A 26,174-nucleotide genomic window follows, 5' to 3' on the forward strand; every position below is an offset into this window, starting at 1 on the left:
GGGCAGGCTTTTCTAATGTTTTATAATAGCTGTATAGTATCGGCATTGAATTTTCAATGCTTAGAACTACTCAATGTTTCATACATCTGCTGTTCATGTTGCTTGAGGCCAAATATGGATCCGTCCTTGAATAAATAAAACAAGTTATCAGAAAGGGAAATCCAGCAGTTGTAATGAAACTGAATATGTAATCATTAAAGTTTTTATTTGATCCCAAGAACAAAAATGGAATAGTTGGGGTGGCTGCATTTATGTGTTTCTTTTATTTTTTACTTGGTGATCCTGCCATTTAACGCATTTCCTGTCTTAAGGTGCCCACACACCTTACAATTTATCTGCAGACTTTCTGTGGTCAGATGGAAAAAGTGCAACAGATTGGCCCAGGTGGAGATTACTCCATCCACACAGTTTAGCGTAGATGGAGGAATCTGTGGCACCTTTTCCATCTGACCATAGAAAATCTGCAGATACATTGTAAGGTGTGTGGGCAGCTTTAGGTCCACAACACTTAGGCCTTGTTCACACCAAATGCAGAGCAGATCTGCATGAGTTTCTGCACACGCAGTGCAGTGGGTTGTGGTGCGTTTTTTGCCGTGTTTTTGATGCATTCCGGCCTGTTTTTGGTTAAAAAAAAAAACTTTTTTTAAAAAATGGGCGTTCAGTGTGTTCCAGGGCATTTGCATGTGTTTGCATGTGTTCCAGAGCAGGTAAAATAGGGCCTGCTGCAGGTTTTTTTTTTGTACCTGCTCTGGAACGGAACGCTGCAATGTGAACTGGAGCTAAAAATACCATTGGAATACATTGGACGCAGTTTTGCTCTGGTCTGTAACTGCTCTGCACCTGGAACTCGCTTGGTGTGAACAAGGCCTTACTCATTGTGCTGTATCCATGGAGGAGCCGCATTGTCAGCCTAGGGCAAGCAGTGTGTTAGGACTATGGAATACCTTCCCAGTCCTCATTTCTGAGAGGTGGGCAAACTCTGGCCCTTCAGTTGTGCAACTCCAGGTCCTAGGAGGCATTGCAAGACTCTGACAGCTACAGGCATGACTCCCAGAGGTAGATGCATGATGGGATTTGTAGCATCACTACACCTGAAGGTCTGGAGTTTGTCTATTCCTGGTATAGGGGGAAGGTGTTTTGTACTTCAGAGTACTGAAAACACTGCGTGAGAGTTGCAAAGAAGGTTACAAGTTCACTGGATTTCTAGCAGGATGACCACAGTTTCTTTTTCTTTTCTTATTGAACAGATATAACAAAAACACTTTCAATTAAACTTTTTTTTTTTCATTTGACAAACCAGAAATGGAACAAATAATAAAAGGTATTGATGAGGTTTAATATACCCTTTAAGTAAATCTGTTCCAGAGAGCAGTGATAATGTGACATTTCTCAGGGCTAACATTTAAGTGCTAGACCCAAGCATTGCATCATGGGTGGAAGTCACATACAGTTGCCAAAATGTCCAAATTAGGAGGGGCAGCTTAAAGGGTTTGAGAGGAACAATGCAAAAACATACTACCCAGCAAGTACATGGGGTTGGCCACAAAGTCAGTGTCACTTAAAGTAATATTAAAGTCAAAATGTTTTTAAGCTATTTCAAATACTGATTAAATCACTACAATGGGTGCTGCTCCTTGATGTTTAAAAGGCTGTTTCCCCTGAGCACTGGTCCTGGTATGCTGTGTTAGGGTGGTACATTTGCTTGCAGGGTCCTATGAAGCCACTCTTGTGTGTCTCCACAAACACTCAGGCACAGCACGGCAAACCACCTCTCTCTTTATTTATCTAGAAGTATGTGTGTTTAGATTGTCATTACTAAACATTTCTAAAGGTGTGTTTGTTGTTATTTTAAAGATATGGGTAAAGGTCCACTTTACAGGAGAACTATGGGGTTAGGGCTTTTCCACATAGTTCTCCTAAGACCCCGTTCACATTGAGCGATTTATCGTGCGGTAATTCCCGCGATATCGCGCTCCAATGCAATCCAATGGGGCAAAGGGTCCTGCTGTCGCAGGTCGTGTGTCGCTACAGCAGGACCATTTTTTGAGCGTATTTAACCGCGATTCAAGCTTGCTCAATGCAAGCTTGAACGCGACATCGTGCAATATGCAAATCGCACGACAAACGCGCGATTTGCATATCGCGTAGTGGGAACGGGGCCTTAGGGTAACGGGAGGACACAAACTAGCGTCCTCCCGTTACCCTAAACTCAGTATATCGCGAGCTACAGCGCGAATTATACTGAGACGCCGCAGCCGGAGCGCATCCTGACATCGATGTCGAGATCCGCCCAGCTGCGTGAGCGACAGCTGGCTCTGCCTATCTAGAGGCAGAGCCAGCTGTACCCTCCCCCGTCCGTTCCGCCAGTCAGTGCTGGCGGATCGGAGGGTTGAATCCAGTCCCTCCCCTGTCACGGCAGAGAGCTGTTACAGGATCGAGAGGTGAGCGAACGCCGTTATGTGTTCGCTCACCTCCCGATCTACTGAGCCGACCTGTGACAGTGTCATTGTCACAGGTCGGCTTGAACTATGAGGTGAGTGACAAGCACTCACCTCAGAGTTCTCCTTTAAAATAGTTGGGGGTACTTTGCACCAGCAGCCATGTAGACAATTGGCCTGATTTATTAAAAGAGTTTAGGCTCCTCACACAATACATTGTAATTATTCACTCCAACTATCCTATCACATGTGGGTGAAGTCAGTAAACAGGAAGTTGCTTCCCTCATGAATGGATTTAGTAAATGAGCCTCAATAAATGCTTTAATCAGAAGTATGTGATGTACAAAGTGTAAGGGTCACTCCTAAGTTACAAAGTACCCCTCACAACATAAGTCCTATCATTGGGAACAGAAATACACCCCATTGTAACATTTGTGGTTAATTATCAAATCATGAGCTGTGTCTCTAGACCTCAAAACCAGAACTATGCCGGTGATCGATCAAAACTACGAACTTATCGAGTTGTGGGACCGCATTACTTCCGGTTTCCTCAGAACTACGAGGTTTTTACACAAAACATGTTGTGCACGAGCGCCATCCACGGCATTGCCCTATAGACATAGACCACAGCAATAAGCGGCGGCCATATTGAGTGGGGCACCGGAGATAAAGAACGCGCTGGCTTACTGTCATCCTACATCATTTTATTACTTTATTGCTGTGGTCTATGTCTATAGGGCAATGCCGTGGATGGCGCTCGTGCACAACATGTTTTGTGTAAAAACCTCGTAGTTCTGAGGAAACCGGAAGTAATGCGGTCCCACAACTCGATAAGTTCGCACTTTCGACACATCACCGGCACTGTTGGGCAAGAGATCTCTATGCTCGGGACTGCTGGCATAGTTGCATTGTCGTGTGTTGAGGCGCAGGACGTTCCAGCACTCGGCACCCCGGTTCCTGAGTACTGCGGGGCAGTCCCCAAAATACTGGGATTGGCCCGCAGAATCCGGGACACTTGGCGAACTGGATCCCCCAAACCAGGAAGTACTGCGCATTATACAGAGGCAGCAATGGAAGAAGGAGTGATGTTGGGTCGCTGTGAAGGTGAGTATTGGTGTTACCGATGATGTAGAAACCGGAAGTCATGCGGTCCCACAACTCGATAAGTTCGTACTTTTGATCGATCATCGGCCCATTTTGGCAGGTGCATTGCTGTGCTTCTTCAGTGTTTGTTTCCTTTGTGCGTTGACATGTTGCTGAATTTGGAGTGGAGAGATCTAAAGAGAACTAAAGCTCAACCTTTTTTTGGCTTTAATTTTCTTGCGGGTCACATTTGCTAATGCCCTCCTGTGACCCAAAGTCAGATCATAGATGGAAACTGCCTTCTATATGCTGGTAGCGTAGAGCCTGACAGCATATAGGGGGCAGTCACCGCTCTCTGCATGCAGAAGACCATGAGCTGAGTGATCAGCCATTGACCATATTACATGCATTTAGATGCGCTGCCTTTGCCTTCTATGGGCCTCCCAATGCAAAATCACTGCCAGAGAACAGTGGCAGGCATCGCCGGGGCAGCTAAGTGTTGTCTGCGGATCAGGCACTGCCGAGGACGCCTAAGAGACGATTCTCCAATCAGCGCTCAGAGCCGGGTCCTAACAGACAGCGAGAGTGCCCGGGACTCCGCCCAGCAGAAAGATGGTGAGTGCTGAGTAGTGATAGAGCGGCGGTGCCTCCGGGAATCACGTGACAGTGGGTACCGATTCCCGGGATCTCACCCCCCCGCACCCGTGCTGTGTTTTCACGGACTGTGGTAGCCCGACAGTTCTCCGTTCTACTGAGACCGCTACTTTCCCTCCTGTCACGCCTGCCGTCCACACCCTCTTCCATCTGTCATCGCCAAATTCCCCTGTTGTTACCCCTTTTTAACACTACCCCCTTCCTGCCATCCCTACATCGCATCCTGTCACCCTCTGCCATCCCCACATCCCTTCCTGTCTCCCCTTTTTAACACTACCCCCTTCCTGTCACCCCCTGCCATCCCCACATCCCCTCCTGTTACCCCCTGCCATTCCCACATCCCTTTCTGTCACCCCTTAATTCCACCCCCTTCTTGTCCCCCCCTTGCCATCCCTACATCCCCTCCTGTCCCCCCTTGCCATCCCTACATCCCCTCCTGTCACCCCCCTGCCATTCCTACATTCTTTTCTGTCACCCCTTTTTAACTACCCTCTTTCTGTCACCCTCTGCCATCTCTACATCCCCTCCTGTCACCCCCTGCCATCCCTACATCTCCTCCTGTCACGATCTCCTACAAAAACCCCCTTCTGTGACCCCCCTCTAACCTTTACCCACCCCCTGCAATTCCCTACCCCCTCTTGTCACCCTACTTCCTTTCCCTTTATTTCCTGACATTCCTACCTCCCCTCCTGTCACCCCCTGACATCTCTACTCCCCTCATGTAACTCCACCATACATACATCCCCTCCTATCACCCCCTGCCATCCCTGCCCCTATCTTGTCACCCCCTAGCCATCCCTACCTCCTTTCCCTTCACTTTCTGACATTGCTACCTTCTCTCCTTTCACCCCCTGACATCCCTACTTCCCCTTCTGTCAAGCCCTGCCATTCCCTTACGTCCCCTACAGTCACCCCCTTCTATAGCTAAACCCCCTCCTAACCAGCAAGTAATGAACAATGTGTGAATATTCACTTCAATTATCCAATCGCCTACACACAAACTAAGTAAACAGATATTCTTTTCTCATTATTGGATAATTGAAGTGATTTATTGTGTGAACATTCTCATTTCCTTTAGTGAATCAGCCTCACCATGTCATCACTGTGACACCATTATCCATGTGTGACACCGGTGAGCTATGTTGTTTATTCCTGTGGGAGACACAAATATAATGTTCTCTCTTTTCATTAAAGGGAACCCCCCAGAAAGACGTTGTTTTAAAGCCGGACGCTCCAAAAGCACTTCTTCTGGATAAACATGCCGAGTACATCGAATCATATGGTGCCAAGAAGGACGATTATGTGAGTGTTTCCTGTACTGTACTTATAGTAAACCCAGGAACAGTTCTCCAACAGGAAGTGACAAGGACACCTTATTTCTATACTGATAAGCTTCAATATATTACAGTAATTGATCTTTGCATATATCTACTGCTAGCCAACAGTAGATATATGCAAAAACTTTTTTAGTTAATTTATTAACCTTATAAATATTATAATATAGGTAAGTATTAACCTTAAAGAGGTTAATACTTACCTGTGTCTTCTCCGGGCGGCCGCAGAGCATCTTGGGGGGGGTCGCATGCGCAGTTCAGATTTTCGGCCAGGAGACGAGGGGAGACGCATGGTAAGTCTATGGACAGCGTGCACCCGCATGCAGACACCGTGGGATAGGAAGTGCCAGCAAGGACAGAGGAGTCAGCGCTGGATCAGAGACCCGGAGCAGCGCTGGAGAGAAGGCTGAAAACTACAGGAAAGAAGATCAGATTAAGAGACATCATTATAGGTAAGTGCTTACACTAACATTGGGGGGAGGGAAAAATATTTTATCCTTTAATGTCACTTTAACTATTACCAAAAATGTATCTTATTTGTGTATCACTCGGCTGTAGATCCTCAAATCATCTCTGAATTGGTGCTGACACTGTCCTTCCTTCTGGAGGGGGGCTACTTTTGTTCCCCATGGTCCATGTGTGTATTGTAAAGTAGTCACCGCTCCAAGCTCACTCCTGTGAAACTCCGTGAAGACAAAGCTCCAGTATGACAGCTGGGGAACAAATGTTATGAAAAGGAGCGATCAGCAGTGGAAGCCTATAAAATGTTCTTGTGACCGGTGCATTTAGCCTAGCACTGAGAGGAACATGTAGGCTGCCATTGCTACTCTACTTTTGGAGATGCTACTTACCTGGCTCTCATGTTGATTCTCTGATGTCACTAACTTGGAGCAAGTAGGCAGTAAGTGAAGTCGGACCTCATGATCTGCATTCTTCTCACTGGGCAATGACTCTGGAAGTATTGAAGTCCTTAGAGCCATGTGACAGTCAGGTAATAATCATTTTAGGAAGGAGAAATCAGCAATAGAGGTGTCCATACTTCCATCAGCTCAGCTTTGCACTAATAACGACTTATCAGCCACTTTCATGTTGACCATATTTGGTGGCCATCTTTTTCAAGATGACAGGCAAGAGAAAGTCAGAGAGATGGGCAGAGAAATGCTTTCGGATGCACTCTGCGGTCCCTACTTATGGCTTACATATAGGAATGAATAGGTTTGCAGATGCCTAGTATGAAAAAGAGCCGGCCTGGGTTTTTTGTTGGAGGGAATCTCACTGGATCAGGGAGGAAGGTAAGTATTGTCCCTGGTGGGGTGTACTCAGGAGGGCGTCAGGATTTATTAAAGGGCAATTTTTCTAAAGGTGGAGTTGTCCTTGAACACTGAGGGCCAAGGCCGGACTTTTCCTGTAAATGAAACCTGCGCATGAAGCCTAAATCTCCAGCGGCACACTGCTGTCAAAGTTCATTTAGTGAATGGAAGATTGACTTGGGAATATACAGAAGATAAGTTTTTTTAGGTACATGAATTGTGTTGAAGTATCTTTAACGTTTGTCATCTTCACTCGTGTTTTTGTCACGGCAGGAGTATTGTATGTCGGAATATCTACGGATGAGCGGTGTCTACTGGGGCCTTACCGTTATGGATCTGATGAGCGAGCTTCATCGTATGAGCAAAGAAGAGATTCTGGCGTTTATTAAGTCCTGTCAGCATGACTGCGGCGGATTCAGTGCCAGTATTGGACATGATCCTCATCTACTGTATACACTTAGCGCTGTGCAGGTAATGTGTGATTATCATATATACATGTGTGTGTATATAAAATAATAAACAGTCAGCCCCCGAGTTACAAACATCCGACTTACATCCGACCCCTACTTACAAACAGAAGCTATTACTGTACAGCAGGGGGTCCCAGGCTGCAGCCAAAGCGTACCAAGCAGCATTTCAATAGTTGTAATGCTACCGCGCTCGTGCCGACGAGGAGTGCCCGCTTTTTTGGGTCTGGTTTGTAGTGCTGTACGTACATTACAGGAAGTTGGCTCTTAGATGTGCAGACGAGGGGTGCCCGCCTCATCATCTTGGTCAATGTGAGGTTTTTACTGCTGTCTATATCCTCATTAGAAAGATTTCATCTCACTTCCTGTCCTTGAGACAACAGGAAGTGAGAGGAAATCTACCCCTAGGAAGGGAAATTCACTCCTGTAAGAGTTATCATGGGGAAAATGTGTCTCCACTGAAGCTTTATCACCAATCCTTGTTTCCACAACAACCCAGAATTTGCAAAATCCAATTGTCACAGGGACAGAAAGTGAGGTGAAATCTTCTGAACAGGGGCACACACAGAAAAACAAACATTACAGGGGGTTAAACCTTCCCTATGCTATCCAAAACTAAAAAAATAAATAAATACATTTGGGGCTGGAGTTACACTTAAAAAGTGTACCTGTTCCAACTTACATACAAATTCAACTTAAGAACAAACCTACAGAACCCATCTTGTTTGTAACCCGGGGACTGCCTGTACTGTGTGTAATAAATATATCATTTAGATGTACTGTCTGGACGTGTATGCTTACATTCAGGCAATATAAGCATTCATTCGAGAAATGTGGGGTCTGCCATTGCTGACGTTCCTTTGAAAATGCTTGTTGCCTGGTTGTTATGGTGACCCCCTGGCTTCAGAAAAGACAAAGCCTATTTGTTCTGAGTTTGAAGACCGAGGCAACTGGAATTTGCAGACTGATATACCGGCAATGGCGGCCTGCATATCTATAGAGGGGGGGGGGGGTTTATTTAAAGGGTTAGTTCACATTTCCAAATAAAAAACTTGTAGTGCTTTCTCCGCTGTACTTCTGGGCCCTTTGGATGTAAGCGCTGCAGGTCTCAAAGACCCCAGCACTGTGGTCGTGTCTCTGCCCCATCTCCTCCAGGCCATTCACAACACACGCAACCCTCGGCTTCATTTTGTAAACACAATCAATAAAATGTCAATCTTTTAAAATCTGCGGCTCTCATTAAAATGATCCCTTGTGATCCTGCCATGAAGGTCCTTTATTCAGGCACTTCCGGTTATAAGGTGATAACCCTCTATTCCTCTCACCCACTGGAGCTTCTGTGTTGTCACTCCACCAATGCCACCCACAGGATGCCCACATTCAGTAATGCTATGTTATCACCCCGGTGGTGCATGTAGACAGAATGTGGCTGGAAGGGAGCTTGCATGTCCTCCCTGTGCTTTCCGTGGGTTTCCTCCTGGGTTTTCCAGTTTCCTCCCACACTCCAAAGACATGCTGGAAGGTCCATTGACTCCTGTCTAAATTGGCCCACTATGTATGCATGTGAGATAGGGACCTCAGATTGTAAGCTCCTTGAGGGCTGAAACTGATGTGCAATATGTAAAGTGCTGTGTAAATTGTCAATGCCATATAAGTACCTGTGAAAACTAATAAATAAGAGCCTGCTGGAGATCCGAGGCACTGAGATGGAAACATCCTTGCCTGTTGCGGGTGTGCAGAGACCCGGATGATACATTTTGGAGGTACATATATTACAGAGCGTGTACTGACCTCTCCTTCTGTTATGAGGTCAGAGGATCTGGTGTATCATTTTTCTAGCACCATGGAGAAAATCGTGTTGTGCAGGTTCACATTTATTACCAGGGGAGGTTTAATCACAAGCACTATATATTTGGAAATTCCGGGTTTACATCTACTTTAAACAAGTGTTTTTCCCCATAGTTCTCTTTAGGGTCACGGGGGGACTTATACTAACCTCCTCCCGTGACCCAAAGCTTAGTATATAGCGGGCTGTCTGGATCCACCCAGCTGGTTGATTGACAGCGGGCTCTGACTATCTAGTCAGTGCTGGAGGATCGGACAGGGGAGGAGGGGAATCCCTGCAGGGAGCCGTGACTAACAGTCACCACTCTCTGCAGGGTGATGATCGGGAAAGTGAGCGAGCGACGATATGCGGTTGCCCACTTCCCGATCGATAGAGCCGACCCGTGACAGCTTCTTTGTCACAGGTCGGCTCGAACTATGAGGATGAGCGGAAATCACTCACCTCATAGTTCTCCTTTTAATGATCTGGTGCCGTCTCTCTCATGTGTATAGGGAAATATAAAGTGTTTTACAGCTCGGTGTGTAACAAAGGTCATGCATATGTTTTTTGTTCCTGCAGATCCTCACTCTATTTGGCAGTCTGTCTGAGGTGAACACGGAGAAGATAGTTGAATACGTCCAGAGTCTGCAGAAGGAAGATGGCTCTTTTTCTGGAGACAAATGGGGTAGAGGAATGCTTTTTGTTGCAGTTTGTATTTCATCATGTACAGAAATGCAGCTTCATTAAACACATTTCACGGTATGACCATGATGAAGGATGGAGCGCATACAGCGATAAGACAGACATTGCTTAGTACTGGTCTCCAGCACTGCTCCTGCACACTGTTAAAGTGTATATAAGGCCAAGAAGAAGAATGTCATCACCAGTCCTTAGATCAGGGGTGCCCATTAGGTGGATTGCGATCTACCAGTAGAACGCAAAGCGAACCCTGGTAGATCACAATCAGCTCACTGACCTGTGTCCTGTCATCCCGCGGTGCTCATGCGGCTGAATTAGTCAGAAGCTGCAGACGGGAAGGGGCGGGGTTCTGGGTGCGGGTGATCGCACGGCGGGCAAGGGGCGTGGCTGCGGTGCTATAGACTTCAATGCACTGCCACACCCCCTCCTGCCCTTAAACGCAGGGAGCTGGCTGGCTTGCGTTCCAGAGGCCAAGCACTCTGGAACACAGACTTTGTGGTGTGAACCAGCACAGAGAGAGAAAGGAGAGAGAGCGCGAGAGAGGCAGTAGTCCCAGTAGCAATTTTAATGTTCTTGTTTTCTAAATATAGGTGTTTTTTCGCTGGTAGACCTCATTGAGCCCGTCATTTGAAAAGTAGATCTCCAGATGGAAAACTGTGGGCACCCCTGCCTTAGATGTAGTGGCTGCATTAGTTTCCCTTTTTTCCACTTGGAGATCCTGCCAGTAACACCCTTCTTGTCTTTGGCTTGAATTCTCATTCGCCATACTGTATCTATGGAGCAGTCGCGTTGGCACCCTAGGGCTTGAAGTGCGTTCGGACTACAGCACACCTTCTTTCTCCCCCTCATATTCATAACATATAGAGGAAGGGTTCTGAAGTCTGTAGTCCTGAGATTACTAGGAACAATGTAAGTGATAAGAAGCAGAAAACAGGAATTTATCAGCAGCCTGGATTTCTGGCAGGATCAATGGATATTTAGTGTCTTTGTCGAAGTGATATAACAAAGCACGTATGTCTGCATATTGAGGGACCCAAATTAAAAGTTTATTTTTAGGGTTATCGTTGTATTTGAAAGTAGCAGATATTATATTATTGGGTTTTTTTTCCTTGTCAGGTTCTGGCGGACTCCTAAGCCACTATCTTAGACCCAGCTGACATATTTGAGTGCAGCTCAGAAAATGAAACCCTAAGGCTCTGTTCACACCTAGGCGTATTGAATATGCGCGTTTGTCGCGCGTTTTTACCGCGATGCGCGGTAAAAAAACGCGCGTTTCCGAGGGCTACTTGGCTGTATCCCAATGGAAATGCGAGACAAAAACGCCGCAAAGAAGCTCATGTACCTTTTCAGGCGTAGGCCGTTTTGTAGCGCGTTCAGACGGGCTGAAATACGGCAAGGTGTGAACCATACCCATAGAAAACAATGGGATTTTCATGTTTGAGCGTTTTGTAGAGCGTTCGTAGAGCGTTGAACGCGCTACAAAACGTACAGGTGTGAACCAGGCCTTAAGGTGGCCATACACAATGCGCATTTCTTGATGAACTGGTACAGTTGGTGTTGCTGTCGGCACCCTTTTGGCCGGCATCCCTCAATCAGCTGATCGACGGTGCCGAATGTAAAATCTTCCAATGAACAGAGCCAACTGTCAATTAGCTGCCGCCTCTGTTCGGGTATTCAGATTACAATGCAGACAGCGGGAGATTCCACAATCCATGCTCGTAAGCGTTGATAGAAGAATCTTTAACATTTCTTTCCGTTCAGCCCGCAGGTAGAGCTGTGTATGGCTAGTTTTAGAGTTGTAGGGCACATCACCTTTACTGTGTGCTATTTACATTCCCCTGTAGCAGGAGATCTCCTTCCTACTAAATACATGTTTTCTTTTATTTCAGGGGAAATAGACACCCGCTTCTCTTTCTGTGCTGTAGCAACACTTTCACTCCTGGTAGGTTTAAGCTGTATGCTAAGTAACAACTCTGTTTTATCATTATTTTGTAATATAAGACTTGCTGTGTCAGCAAAGCCAGAATGTCTGCAAAGGACAAGCCCGCTGTAGTATATTGCACAGGTACAGTGTCTGGAAAGGACAAGCCTGCTGTAGTATATCGCACAGGTGCAGTGTCTGGAAAGGACAAGCCTGCTGTAGTATATCGCACAGGTGCAGTGTCTGGAAAGGACAAGCCTGCTGTAGTATATCGCACAGGTGCAGTGTCTGGAAAGGACAAGCCTGCTGTAGTATATCGCACAGGTGCAGTGTCTGGAAAGGACAAGCCTGCTGTAGTATATCGCACAGGTGCAGTGTCTGGAAAGGACAAGCCTGCTGTAGTATATCGCACAGGTGCAGTGTCTGGAAAGGACAAGCCTGCTGTAGTATATCGCACAGGTGCAGTGTCTGGAAAGGACAAGCCTGCTGTAGTATATCGCACAGGTGCAGTGTCTGGAAAGGACAAGCCTGCTGTAGTATATCGCACAGGTGCAGTGTCTGGAAAGGACAAGCCTGCTGTAGTATATCGCACAGGTGCAGTGTCTGGAAAGGACAAGCCTGCTGTAGTATATCGCACAGGTGCAGTGTCTGGAAAGGACAAGCCTGCTGTAGTATATCGCACAGGTGCAGTGTCTGGAAAGGACAAGCCCGCTGTAGTATATCGCACAGGTACAGTGTCTGGAAAGGACAAGCCCGCTGTACTATATCGCACAGGTACAGTGTCTGGAAAGGACAAGCCTGCTGTAGTATATCGCACAGGTACAGTGTCTGGAAAGGACAGTCTGACTGTAGTATATCACACAGGTGCAGTGTCTGGAAAGGACAGTCTGACTGTAGTATATCACACAGGTACAGTGTCTGGAAAGGACAGTCTGACTGTAGTATATCACACAGGTGCAGTGTCTGGAAAGGACAGTCTGACTGTAGTATATCACACAGGTGCAGTGTCTGGAAAGGACAAGCTGCAGTGTCTGGAAAGGACAAGCCCGCTGTACTATATTGCACAGGTACAGTGTCTGGAAAGGACAGTCTGACTGTAGTATATCACACAGGTACAGTTCCTGCTTTTGCCAGCAGGTGGCATATGTTGCTCAGCATATTGCAGCTGAAATTGAATTTGCTGGGACTGTGTTCTCCAGAATCACATTCTTTTCATAAAACATCCTACGTAATGGTTGCTGACATTTTGTTTAATATTCTGTTAATTGTCTGAGATGTTCAAGTCAGACACTGTGCGTTCAGCCCACCAAACACTGACATCACTGATTCTCCATATTAAAGTAAACTTGTTACTAACACTTGGCAGCTAGAACTGCACCTGTAATGAGAATATACATAAGATGAAGTCATCTTTAATGAAAACTGCGTGTTAAAATGATCAATAGATCCAGACGTCAGCTTTACTTAAATCTTACAGTAGATGTGACCCCTAACCAGGTGACTTTTTGTTTTATTTTATAAACTTTTGTCTTTTTTTTTTTTTTTTTTACTTTTTTCATTCTTTGTTACATCTGAGTGCAGCTGATCTTGTGCAGTCTCTTTCAGCCACTTCATATGCACATGCACGTCCACTCCAGTGATGGTTGCATGACTTTTTTAAGGGTGGGTTTCCCTGATGGTGACAACAGTAGACCATGCCCCTGAGTAAAATGTGTTAAAATGGGCATTTGTAGTCTCCATGAGAAAGGGTGACAGTGGAGGAGCACATAGGAAGTTGCTGCTGATTTACAAATATTGGAGATTCCTATTACATTAGCATGATAAAGCTCTTGGCCCCGCTGCTTCCTACTTGCTTGTTGATGACTGAGCACATCAATCACATTAATGGACTAAGGAGACCCCGGAAGGCATGGCGCCATGCTTGAATATTACATTTAAAATGTGTATATGATTTAGTGTGCCTGGATCCTCTGCTGATGATTTCATGACATGTACACTTTAAATTACTCAGGTTTGTGTCAGCTTTACTTTAATGAGTGGCATATTAGTAGCTGTGGATTGGCATCTTGCCTGGTCATGTTCAGTTGGGCACTGCCTGTAGTATTCTTGTGTTCTGGAAGCTGTTTAACCGGCTAGACTCTAGAGGATCTCTTTCTGTCTATCCAGTCCTGAGTTTTACACAGCACAGCCCTGTCTGGCAAGGGGAGGAGACCTGATTTTTCTCTGCTGTGGTTATATAACACTTACAGGTCTTGTCCCTCCCCCAGGCTGTGACAGTAAAGGAGGAGCAACAGGCTTGTGAGCTCATCTCTGTTACAGTCTGCGCTCTCCTACCATTATGCTCCTTGCTTGCACATGACCTGATTGGCTCCGTGTGCTGTTTCTCCCTCTCACAGTCTGAGAATTGCTGCACAATGCTGATACAAAGTCACATTTGGATATTTACACTGCATGCATTAAAGAAAATATATTTAATAGAGATGCACGGATACTAGTATCGGTGCTGATGCCGAGTATTTGGGTGAGTACTTGTACTCGCTCCAAATGCTCCGATGCCTAGCCCGATACTTCCGGTATCAGGAGGCCGGGCAGCGAGTCATTACACGCTGCCCAGCTTCCTCATTGGTCGGGAAGCTAGCCAATCAAGAAGACAGGCGCCGTGTAATGACGCGGCACCTGGCTTTCGATCGGCCGGAAAGCCAGCTTCATGCTCATGAAGAGGGAGCATGGAGCTGGCTTCCTGGCCAGTCAGGAAGCCAGACGCCACGTCATTACACGGCACTCGGCTTCCTGATTGGCCAGAAAGCCGGCTCCATGCTTTCTCGTCACCTATTGGCGAGAAGCATGGGGACAGCTTTCCTGCTAATCAGGAAGCCAGGTGGCGAGCCTTTACACGCCGCCTGGCTTTCTTAATGGGACTTTCGATATCGGTATTTGGTATCGGCGAGTACTGGAAAAAAAAATATCGGTACTCGATACCGAAAAACTGGTATCGGTGCATCTCTAATATTTAATGATGTATTGATTAATACAGAGAGGAGTATTGAAGCAGGGTGCTGTCATGTACTCCTTACCTAAAAACATCACCCTGTCTATCATTTGCCTGACGAAGGGACCATGTGCGATCTACAAAGGTTGCATTGACTTATCCCGCTGCAACACTAAGGCCCCATTCACACTCAGCGTATCGCAAATCGCGCGATTGTCATTTTGCAGGATGATATCGCACAAATGGTTGCATTGAGCGACATCGTGCGGTAAATATGCGCGATAAAACGCTCAGTGCGAATGGGGCCTTATAAAGACAATATTCTGAAGCAGATTGGTGTGTGGACAATGTATTTCTGAATGTACAGCAGCCTGTCAGCCCCTTCCACCAGGTATGAAATCACTGGGTACAAAATAAAGTGTCTGTAATGAAAACCGAGAAGTTGAATTTAGAATTGAAGTAGCATTCTGATGGCGGAAGGGACCAGGGAAGGAAAAATCTTAGCAGATTAAACTTCTTTCAAATGATGGCGGTGTCTTAAGCTGTGGTATTTTGTAACGCACGGCTGACGTCTGTCTGGTAATTCCATAAAAGATAACGGTTTCTTTGCCTAAAATGTCAGCTCACATAAAGCAATAGACTGCTCAGCACGTAAATGTCAGTCTTGCCTGTGTTCCTGCAGGGAAAGCTGGATGCTGTGAATCTAGAAAAGGCAATAGACTTTGTACTGTCATGCATGAACTTTGATGGAGGTTTTGGCTGCAGACCCGGTTCAGAGTCCCATGCTGGACAGGTGAGATTCTTTGGATTCTTCTTTCTACATTTGTTTTCATTCATTTTTTAAAATAATTTTTTATTGTAAGTAGAACTCCTAGTAAACAGCTAGATGCACAGTTAAAAAAAGTTGGGATCATGAAATGTCTTGGTGTGCTGATGCCTTAAGAGTTCCCTTCACTGGGACTAAGGGGCCAAGCCCAACCCCTGAAAAACAACCCCACACCATAATCCCCCCTCCACCAAACTTTACACTTGGCACAATGCAGTCAGGTAAGTAACGTTCTCCTAGCAACCGGCAAACCCAGACACGTCCATCGGATTGCCAGACAGAGAAGCGTGATTTGTCACTCAAGAGAACACGTCTCCACTTCTCTAGAGTCCAGTAGCGACGTGCTTTACACCACTGCATCCGACGCTTTGCATTGCACTTGGTGATGTAAGGCTTGGATGCAGCTGCTCGGCCATGGAAACCCATTCCATGAAGCTCTCTACGCACTGTTATTGTGCCAATCTGAAGGCCACACGAAGTTTGGAGGTCTGTAGCTATTGACTCTGCAGACAGTTGGCGACTTCATGCGCTGAGCCCACGCTGTCATGTTACGTGGCCTACCACTTCGTGGCTGAGTTGCTGTTGTTCCCAGTTGCTTCCACTTTGTTATACCATTAACAATTGACCGTGGAATATTTAGTAGCAAGGACATTTCACGGAACACCTGAATCCAATGATTTGGAGGGGCGTCCCAATACATTTGGCCATATAGTGTATATGTGACTTGACTTACCTGCCAAAGGATGTGGTTGTAATTTGGTACAGCCAGCCTTGTAATCTAGGCATCCCTGCTAGACTGAACAAAAAGGAGGGTAACAGTGTTTTAACAGAGAGAACACTGTAAAAGAAGGTTATTAAATTGAACTGTAAATAAGTAATTCTTAGACAGAAGAAATAAATAAGAATATAAATGCCTTTATGTATATGCCATTTCAAACAATTACATTACTTCCTAATATTCAACTGACAACCTTTCATGAATTTTAGGAGAATGTTTAAAAATAAACACCTACGCTTGTAAAAATACTTTCGATAGGAAAGAATGAGCAGATCCGTGATGTATGAATGAATGGGAGTATGAGTGTCATGAACAACGTTGTTCTTTTACTAGTAATTTGAGAAGTGAGCTAACAGACACCGAATATATTATCTTGTAATCAATAAAGTTTATATTTTTATAAAACTATAGGTCTCGGTCAATTTAATAACCTTCTTTTACAGTGTTCTCTCTGTTAAAACACTGTTACCCTCCTTTTTGTTCTGACTACTTTTGGTTATATGACCTTGATGACCTATTCAAATGATTAATTAAACATTAAAGGGGATATTCAAGGTATATCAGAACTCCAGGGAACAACCTTTTTTTTTTCTGATCCCTGCCAGACTGCAGGTTGGGGACCTACCAGCAGGTTACACAGTTAGGGCTTGTTTGCATCAGCCCATGCGCTCATCGCACTGTCCTGTGCCAGAAACGCAAGGAGACTTTGTGTAGACTCCGGGAGGGCCATATAGATAGATGTGATGGTCAGGTGTCCACAAACCTTTGCCCATATAGTGTACATCAGTCTTGCCTTAAAGGAATTGGAATATGAGAAGACATTATGGCACTCACAGAAAAATGATAAACCTTTATAATGTGTGTGTTTGGGTGGACTGAAGCCGTAGTGCCAGCAGTGAAAGGACACCTTATGTACAACCTTGACATTTATGACACTTCTGTTATCTTAACTTGCCTGTTCAATTCCCGTAGTTCATGTTGAAACTTTGTGTATTTATAATTCTAGATCTACTGTTGCACAGGATTCCTTGCCATCACCAACCAGTTACATCAAATCAATGCTGATTTACTAGGCTGGTGGCTTTGTGAGCGTCAGCTGCCATCAGGAGGCCTCAACGGACGACCAGAAAAGGTGGGAATATACAAATGAATTTGTTGCAGATGGGGGTGCGTGCTTGGAGATGGTTTTGCCTGATGAAGGGGATGCTGCATGGCCCTGATTTATTCTATAGGGTCTTGGCTTTCAAAAAATATATAATGTTTGGGGGTTTCAAGTAATTTTCAAGCCTACAATGTGGATTATAACATGGGTGCAAAATTAAGGGGTTAAAGCTGTAGTATGGTAATAAAAAAAGAAAAATACCCTGGCAGTCAGGCTCTGCAAGGGTTACGTGCTTGTTAAGTTTAAGATATGATGAAAAGGGTGTAATAGCTACCTTGTACCTTGCTTCCCCGGCAGCCGGCCCTCTTCTCTTGTCTCCGTCACTCCAGGTTACGGGCTGGTCCCTGCCGTCCTCATGTACAAGGCAGGACTGCTGCTCCTGCATTATGCATGATGACATCATAACCTACAGAGGCTTTGGGAGACTGGTCGCACAGTGCCTGCCGGAGTGAAGAATAAGGCAAGCATTAAAGGAGAACTATGGGGTCAGTATTTTTCCCCATAGTTCTCCTCAGGGTCACGTGAGGACATATACTAGCGTCCTCCCGTGGCCCAGTATACCGCGAGCTACAGCTCGTGCTATACTGAAGTGCCGCAGCCGGGGCGGATCCTGACTTTACTGTCTGGATCTACCCAGCTGCATGAGTGACGGCTGGCTCTGCCTATCTAGAGGCAGAGCCAGCTGTACCTGCCCCCTCCCCGGTCCACTCCGCCACTCAGCGCTGGAGGATCGGACAGGGGGGGGGGAATCCCTGCAGGGAGCAGTGAGTGACAGTCAGGGCTCTCTGCCGGGATAGATCGAGAAGTGAGCGAGCGACGGTATGTGTTCGCTCACTTCCCGATCTACTGAGCCGACCTGTGACCGTTTCATTGTCACAGGTCGGCTCATCTTATAAGGCTGAGTGAAAATCACTCGCCTCATAATTCTCCTTAAGTATAAGAGATGATGAATATGTTGTAATACCTACCTTGTACCTTGCTTCCCCGGCAGCCGGCCCTCTTCTGTCACTCCAGGTTGCGGGCTGGCCCCTGCCGTCCTCATGTACAAGGCAGGACTGCTGCTCCTGCATTATGCATGATGACATCATGACCTACAGAGGCATTGGGGGACCGGTCGCACGGTGCCTGCCGGGGTGAAGAATAAGGCAAGCATTACAGCTCATTCCTCAACCCCCCCCAGTGAGACGGCCTCACTGCAAGGGTAATTTCTTCCCCCGGAGTGGGGCTTGAACCACATTGTTGCCTTTGCACGTCTACTCGCAAAAAGCTCTAATTGTTCCTGAGCCTGTGCATGACCTTACCCAGAACGTGCAAAATCTACATTGTGTGTTTTCACAAAGCTTTCAGACCACTCGCACATGACGGGCAGATGGACGGTTTCCAAGTGGCATTCTGCTAGCGAAAGTAAACCTCAGTAGTATATTTAGACTTGTGAACGATAGATTGCTAAAATGAGCTGCCGTCGGGTAGTTTTGGCACGGAATCAGTCTGTTAATTTGCAAGTGCTGCTAAAAAGGCCGCGTCAGCAGAAACGCTGCCCTTCTTTTTTTTTTCCTCTTTAATTACTGCTTATTACATCGACTCGTTCTCAGAACTGCTGAATGATGGAACTGTGCGTTCACCTTTTTCAGCTGCCGGATGTATGCTATTCCTGGTGGGTCTTGGCCTCCCTGAGGATAATTGGAAGACTTCACTGGATCGACAGAGAGAAACTACGCATGTTTATTTTGGCCTGTCAGGATGAAGAGACGGGAGGATTTGCAGACAGGCCCGGTGATATGGTGAGCTAAGTGTTAGGGTGACCACGCACATGACAATGATTGCAGGCAAGGGAACCAAACTGAGCGTTGCTCTTTTATTGGGCTGTGTAGTGGTTAAATAGAAGGAAATATTTTTAGGGTCTGAAGCTCTTTATTTTACACATCAGAGACTCTGTTTGGGACCAAGTGACAATTATTTTCCCTTTTTTAACCACTTGCTGACCGAGGTGTTTCACACCCTTCCTGGCCAGGCCATTTTTCAGTATTCAGCGCTGAGGTACTTTGACTGACATTTATTCCGTCATGCAACGCTGTACTGAAATTAATTTCATACTATTTTTTGGGGACAGATAGAGATTTCTTTTGGTTGTATTTAATTACCACTGGGGGTTTTATTTTTTACTATATAACAAAAAAAGCCCTACCCTAAATTTTGGGAAAAAAACATGTTTCCCTATAAAATGTTATGAAACATTTATTATCACCCCAATTTTTTGGTAAAATATAAAAGGCGGGGTCACATCGGGTAAATGGACACCAAACATGTCAAGCTTTAAAATTGTGCGCGCTCGCTAAATCGCAGAAAACGACCGCAACCGAACTTGGCCATAGGCGACGCTTTAAAAGTTTTTACCGCTCACCAGTTTAGCGTTGTCAGTGATTGATGGCCCTAGAATTATTGCTTTCGCTCCGACGTTCCTGTCGATATGTAATATGTGCGGCATAATGGGCGCAATCGTTGTTTTCGTACGTAGGTGCACCCGACGCATATTTGCATGTGGGGGTGGGGCGGAGGACTTTAAAACATTTTTTTTTAATTATTATTATGTGTGAATATTTTTTGTAATACTTTAATTTGGTTTTTTTACTTTTTTTTAGACTTCACTTCATTGCTATCACACAGGGGACTAAGAAATCCCCTACATCAAACAGGTTCTCTTTATGGAGACATCAGGGTCTCTAAGACCTCTGTCACCTATGGACCCCCAGAGAAGCTGATAAAGCAGAGATCTGCTTCATCAGCTTCTCTCCGGTGTTCCGCACCGGAGAGTGACACTGAATGCAGGAAGTGATGTAATGTACATCACTTCCTGCATTCGTGGACAGGAAAAGAGATCAAAGGGAGATTGAGTACTGATCTCCCTATGATCTGCTGTTAGAGCCTCGACGTGCCGGTCCCAGCCGCACCGGCCACAGCGGATCACGGGACCGGCAGCGGCGCCGAGGAACAGGTCCTCTTTATGGAGACATCAGGGGTCTCCAAGACCTCTGATGTCACCTAGGAACCCCCACAGAAGCTGATGAAGCAGAGATCAGGCCGCACACCCGCAGCTCTTGCAAGCGATCTAGAGACGCCTGATCGCTTGTATGTAGATAGCCATCGCTGGCTGTTTACATGCTCACAGTTTTCCCTCTCGTGTGCGCGCTGAGCACCGCACACGAGAAGTGGGAGGGACAGGATGTCTTAAGACGCGCTCCTGCTCCTAGCAGACTCCTGTCCGGCCGTTCACAAACGGCCATGGACGGGAGGTGGTTAAAGAAAATGAAGCAAACACGAACCTATGTGTGTGCTACATTTCATGTCAGCCGAGGTGGGGAGGTTCCAAGTACCATTCGCACTCCTACGGTCTTACAGTTCAAAATGGTGCCTGTGGCGCTCAAGGTGACCGCACGGTTGGCGCCGTGCAAACACTAGCAGTAAATACAAGGATTTCACCGGCACACACGGTGTGTTCCAGTGAAATCTTTCTATTTACAGGCAAGGTCGGGAGACGATTGCGAGGGACTCTGGCACTGTAGCAATGCAAGAGTTCCTGGCCAAATGTCCCACCACCCATCGCTGCTGGAAAGTCCGAGCTGTGACTTTTTTTTGCCAATTATGTAACAGTCGCCGAGATTCTGGATTTGTGTCCTAATGGCTAATTAAAAGCAGGGAAGGACAGATTATTATGGAATTTAGGAGCCCATCTGTCCAATCTGGAAGCCAGCAGGATTTTTTTCTAGGAGCCAGCTCCATTGACAACAAGTAGGGAAAACCTCATAAGTCAGACGCCAGCTGCAGTTTTTCAGAAGCATTGTGGACCCGGTTCCTGGTATTTGTCCAGCCTTGATTTAAAGTGTATTTCCACTTTTGCAGTCAAATTTAATAAAACCCCATTATATGTTTGCTACGCTTTTCCATTCACACAGCAAAGCTAACAATCATTAACAAAAATATATTGCAGACCTTTATAGCTCTTTCTGTTTTGTAGTATTATATATAGGACACTACAGACAGCTTCTAATGCCCAGAATAGATGTTGCTGGTGAGCAGATAAAAGGACATTCTGAGGGGCAGTTCTTTTTTTTTTTAACTACCTCCCGGCCAGCTGTTGTAATAAAAACGGCTGTCCGGGAGCTCTCTAGATCTGAGCGGGCGTCTTTAGACGTCCGCTTAGCCACGCCCCATCACGGTGAGCGTGAAAGTCCCAAAATGTAAAAACCGGCAGCGATGCCTGTTCACATACAAGCGATCCGCCGGCTATAGAGCCAACGGATCGCTCGTATGGGTGCCGATCCGTGTCCCCCTCCTGCTGTCACGCTGGTCCCGGGATCCGCCGTGCCCGGTGCGAGCCCGGGACCAGCATAGTGCCTCTGTGACAGGGGAGCAGATGGAGATCGGTACACGAGCTCCCTCCGGTCCTCACTCCGCTGTCAGAAAGGGGAAGTGATGTATATTACATCACTTCCGCATTCTTGTGTCACTCTCCTGTGTCAGATCTGTGCTTCATCAGCTTCTTCAGGGGGGCCCTAGGTGACATTAGGGGTCTTGGAGACCCCTGATTTCTCCATAAAGAGGACCTGTCACATATCTTTGCTATCACATAGGAGGGTTTTATTAGCCCCCTATGTGATAGCAATAAAGATAAGTGGAAAAAAAAATGCAAGTTTCCCAAAAAATATATAAGTTACACATCAAAAAAATGAAACACACTTTTTTTTTGTAAAGTCCCCACCCATACATACACCCATGCAAACATGCGTCGGGTACGCATACGTGCTAAAACGACAATTGCGCTCATTGCGCCACACATGTTACATATCGCCGTGAAAGTCGCAGTGAGAGGAATAATTTTAGGGCCATCAATCACTGATAACACTAAACTGATGAGCGGTAAACGCTTTTAAAGCGTCACCTATGGTCAATTTTGGGTATGGTAGTTTTCTGCGATTTCGCTGGTGCGCGCAATTTTAAAACTTGATATGTTTGGTGTCTATTTACCCGACGTGACCCGATCTTTTATATTTTACCCAAAAAATTGGGTAATAATTGTTTCCTAACATAATGTAACCAAAAAATTTTTTTTTTGTTCAACATTTTCAGTAATTTTCCCTTACTATAGTAAAAAAATTAAAACCGCAATGGTGATTAAATACCACCAAAAGAAAGCTCTATCTGTCCCCCAAAAATGGTATAAAATTCATTTCAGTACAGCGTTGCATGACGGAATAAATGTCAGTCAAAGGACCGCAGTGCGAAATACTGAAAAATGGCCTGGCCAGGAAGGGGGTCTAAACACCTGGTCTTCAAGTGGTTAAAGTGTATTAACATACAACATCTTGAGGTCGTTTAACTCATTGTTAGGACAAAGTGTCCCGCTCATCTAGTGATCATGAAGTCTGGCAGCACAATACAGACAGCCAATCCTACCACCTAGATGTCAGGTAAATCCCGTAGCATAATAATATGCAGGGAATACGTAGCAGTGTAATAGAAATAACAGCGGCTGTGGCAGCACAGCCCCCTCCCTCCCTGTGCAGCACAGCCCCCTCCCTCCCTGTGCAGCACAGCCCCCTCCCTCCTTGTGCAGCACAGCCCCCTCCCTCCTTGTGCAGCACAGCCCTCTCCTCTTCTGGGAGTGTCTGTTTTCTCTGTTGGCCCAGCTCCTCCCGCCTTCATCCCTTTATATAACTGCCAGGGGAGGAGTGATGCGGGAATGCTTTTGAGTGACAGCTGTGAATCTGCTGGGGCCGCTGACATCAGATCCAAGATGGCATCACCCAGCAGCAGTCTCGGGGCAGCTTTTATGGGTAAATAAAGTGCATAAAAATCGGGTTACGGCTCATATAATCTTATAGAAGGATTGAGGGTGAAAAGTAGGGATGCTCCAATACTGATACTAGATCTCCCTCTGACTGCAAGTGCTGAGGGAGCATGGAGCCAGCTTCCTTTCCAATCAGGAAGCCGGGTGGTGGGTTATGACCCGTTTCCAGGCTTCTTGATTGTTCAGGAAGCCAGGCTGCCTAGGAACAAGTAAAACCAGCTTCCTAGCCAGTTGGGAAGCGGGTCATGACGTGCTGCCTGGCTTCCTGATTGGCTAGGAAGCCACCCTAACTTGTTGGTAAACAGCCTGGTTTCTTAACCAATCAGGAAGCTGGGCGGCACGTCATGACTCACATCCTTGCTTCCTGATTGGAAAGGAAACCACGCTACCTAGCAACAAGTGACGCCGACTTCCTAGCCAATCAGATAGCCGTGAGGTGGGCCGTGACGTGCCGCCAGGCTTCCTGATTGGCTAGGAAGTCGGCGTCACTTGTTGCTAGGCAGCCTGGCTTTCTGACCAACCAGGAAGCCGGATGGCATCTCATTATTTGCCACCCGGCTCCCTGATTGGTCAGGAAGCCAGGCAGCCTCAGCAAGTGAAGTCGGTGTTCTTTCGTTAGAACACCGGCTTCACAGGCAATCAGGAAGCCAGGCAACAGGTCACGATCCGCCGCCCAACTTCCTAATAATCCGGGCACCGGTACTCGATGCGAGTGCCGAAAAAAACATATCGGTACTAGATACGGAAAAAACGGTATCGGTGCATCCCTATTGAAAAGTATGGTGTGGTGACAGGGTCTCTTTAATGTAAAGCAGACTTGAATATCTATCCAGGGGTTGCCTTCCACGGCACGACACCGCGTCACCGAATTTGCCTGATTATTGCTTCCATAAATCACAGCGGTTAAATATTTATAAATAAGATGAATAAAATATGAATGCAGCGCAACTTGTGAAAATGAGACACCGTAACTCACCGCCGGCACTTTATCGGCGTTCCGTTTCCGTCTCGGTTCCCCCATGCTGCAGGTACGCTTCATAGGTGTCTCCTCTGTTACCTGCGCAGTCTCTGGCAACCGGTCAATACCGTCCCTTGACATTACCGTATCCGTCTTTACCGGCTTGTTACAAGCTGTCTCCATGAAATGTCCACCGGGTGGCACAATCACCAAGCGGTAAGAAAGATGCATCCTGGCAGCCGCAGCACGTGAATTGTTATCCAGAGGAAACCTGCACCTGTTTTCAGAGGCTGGAAGGGAGACAAGTCAGCAGCTCAGTCAGAATTGGTCCGCACAGGAAAGAAAATGACTATTGTGCTTCTAATGAAGAGGAAATGAAAGCGGTTTTATGTCTTGCAGGTGGATCCATTTCATACGCTGTTCGGAATCGCCGGGCTGTCGCTGCTGGGAGAGGAAGGCATCAAGCCGGTGAATCCGGTGTTCTGCATGCCCGAGGAGGTCCTGCGGAGAATTCACGTACAGCCTGAGCTGGCCAGCTAGAGCTCACAAGGAGAAGCCTCGGAAAACCATCAGCTGCTGGCGTTCCCGCCAGCTTCCTGTCACCTGCACACCAAGGTGGCGGACATTTTATGCCTTCTGCCCCCTTGTCTGTTTGATCCATTTGAGGTGCCGGGTGTAGGTGATTGTCGCCCCGTTTTTAGGGTACACGCTTGTGCTCAGATGCAGCCTGCCAGCCGCCATTGCTGATTTGTTTCATAAATGTAATTGGTTTAAAGCTGATCTCTGGGCACCCCTTTCCATTCCCATTCCCTAATTGCTGGCATAAAAACCCCCAAAATAACCGAAATCCTTGTTCTCATGACCTCCGTGTCCCCAGTCCCCTCTCTTCTCTCATGCAAAGGTGGCGGGGGCCCTTAGGTGTCTATGTCACCGCCTGTGTGACATGGCCACTTCCTGTTGGCTGTCGGGGTCATCTCAGGATCCAAAGAAGAGTCTGCAGTTGATGTCAGCCTTAGGGGACAGGCTAGCGTGGTCACATCCAGTGGCATCACATTGGAGGTGACACCATCAGAGGCAGGGGTGTAACTAGAAATTACTGGGGCGCTGTGATTTGTCCCTTGCAGAGCCCACCTGAGATCCCACACCTCCCACCTGAGAGTGACCCTGCAGAGCCCGACTCTCTCTATGGTGGACTCTGCATGGTCTCAGGTGGGCTGGTCGCACCTTTCAGCCCCGATCCACTGTCAGCCTTCTCCACCGCCGGGCCCTGCCTCCTCCTCCATGGTTGCTGGTGGGCCCTGCTGCCGATGCCAGGCCCCGCCTCTTTCTACGCTGCCACCACTGAGCCCTGGCCTCCCCCCCTGCAAGCTGCTGGCTGTCACTGACTTGGCAGCGGCTGTGAGGAGGAACACGCCGCTGCACAGATCACTGACAGCCAGCAGCCTGCGATGCCGTATCGCCCCTGGCGGCCCGCACGGCCTCAGGGCGGCTCCTTCGTTCCTTGTCCTGCCTGTGCCCCGGCCATCTGGGTCTCCAGTGGCGATAGTTCCACCACTGGTCAGAGGGCATGACACTACAATGACTGACAGTAATTTTGCTGTCTCCTCCTCTCAAAAGTCGGGAACTCGGTCATGGGCTAACAGCAGCACGAGAGTGGGGACCTGATCCCGCCGGGTCAATATCCCCTCCTCTTTTTGGCATCGTCTATCACCAAGATAACCGCCGGCAGTGAAGTACATCACTGCACATACGTGATGATGTCATAACGCATGTGTGGCTGCCGCACCAGGTGACACCTACCCTGGTGCCACCGCTGGTAGATCTAAGTGATAGATTAGCGCCCCCTCCCCCCGGCACATGGAGATGACACTAGGGACCCAGATGC

The 26,174-nt window shown here is 46.9% G+C and overlaps 1 protein-coding gene across 3 annotated transcripts; it reads left to right on the top strand.

Moving 5' to 3' along the window:
- Positions 1–4,078: 4,078 nt before the first annotated feature.
- Positions 4,079–24,839, top strand: RABGGTB (Rab geranylgeranyltransferase beta subunit). Of its 3 annotated transcripts, none has more exons than XM_018576871.1 (9): positions 4,079–4,136; positions 5,370–5,477; positions 7,093–7,290; positions 9,691–9,796; positions 11,700–11,752; positions 15,403–15,513; positions 17,331–17,456; positions 19,118–19,267; positions 24,689–24,839. In XM_018576871.1, the coding sequence occupies exons 1-9, from the start codon at positions 4,134–4,136 to the stop codon at positions 24,827–24,829; spliced, it is 996 nt and encodes a 331-aa protein (XP_018432373.1). In that variant the 5' UTR covers positions 4,079–4,133; the 3' UTR covers positions 24,830–24,839. The 3 variants fall into 3 exon arrangements, with proteins under 3 accessions (XP_018432373.1, XP_018432374.1, XP_018432375.1); XM_018576872.1 differs by lacking the exon at positions 4,079–4,136 and adding an exon at positions 4,163–4,191; XM_018576873.1 differs by lacking the exon at positions 4,079–4,136 and adding an exon at positions 4,208–4,225.
- Positions 24,840–26,174: the final 1,335 nt, after the last annotated feature.

This window comes from Nanorana parkeri, unplaced genomic scaffold (genome assembly GCF_000935625.1).
Source record: "Nanorana parkeri isolate BGI_ZX_2015 unplaced genomic scaffold, ASM93562v1 scaffold79, whole genome shotgun sequence".
Taxonomy (NCBI): Eukaryota; Metazoa; Chordata; class Amphibia; order Anura; family Dicroglossidae; genus Nanorana; species Nanorana parkeri.

Bases quoted from the DNA above. Each gene is read 5' to 3' on its own strand.
- RABGGTB (XM_018576871.1), top strand. The intron at 9,797-11,699 runs GTAGAGGAATGC...CTTTTATTTCAG, and splicing joins TTTTTCTGGAGACAAATGGG to GGGAAATAGACACCCGCTTC. The intron at 19,268-24,688 runs GTGAGCTAAGTG...TATGTCTTGCAG, and splicing joins CAGACAGGCCCGGTGATATG to GTGGATCCATTTCATACGCT.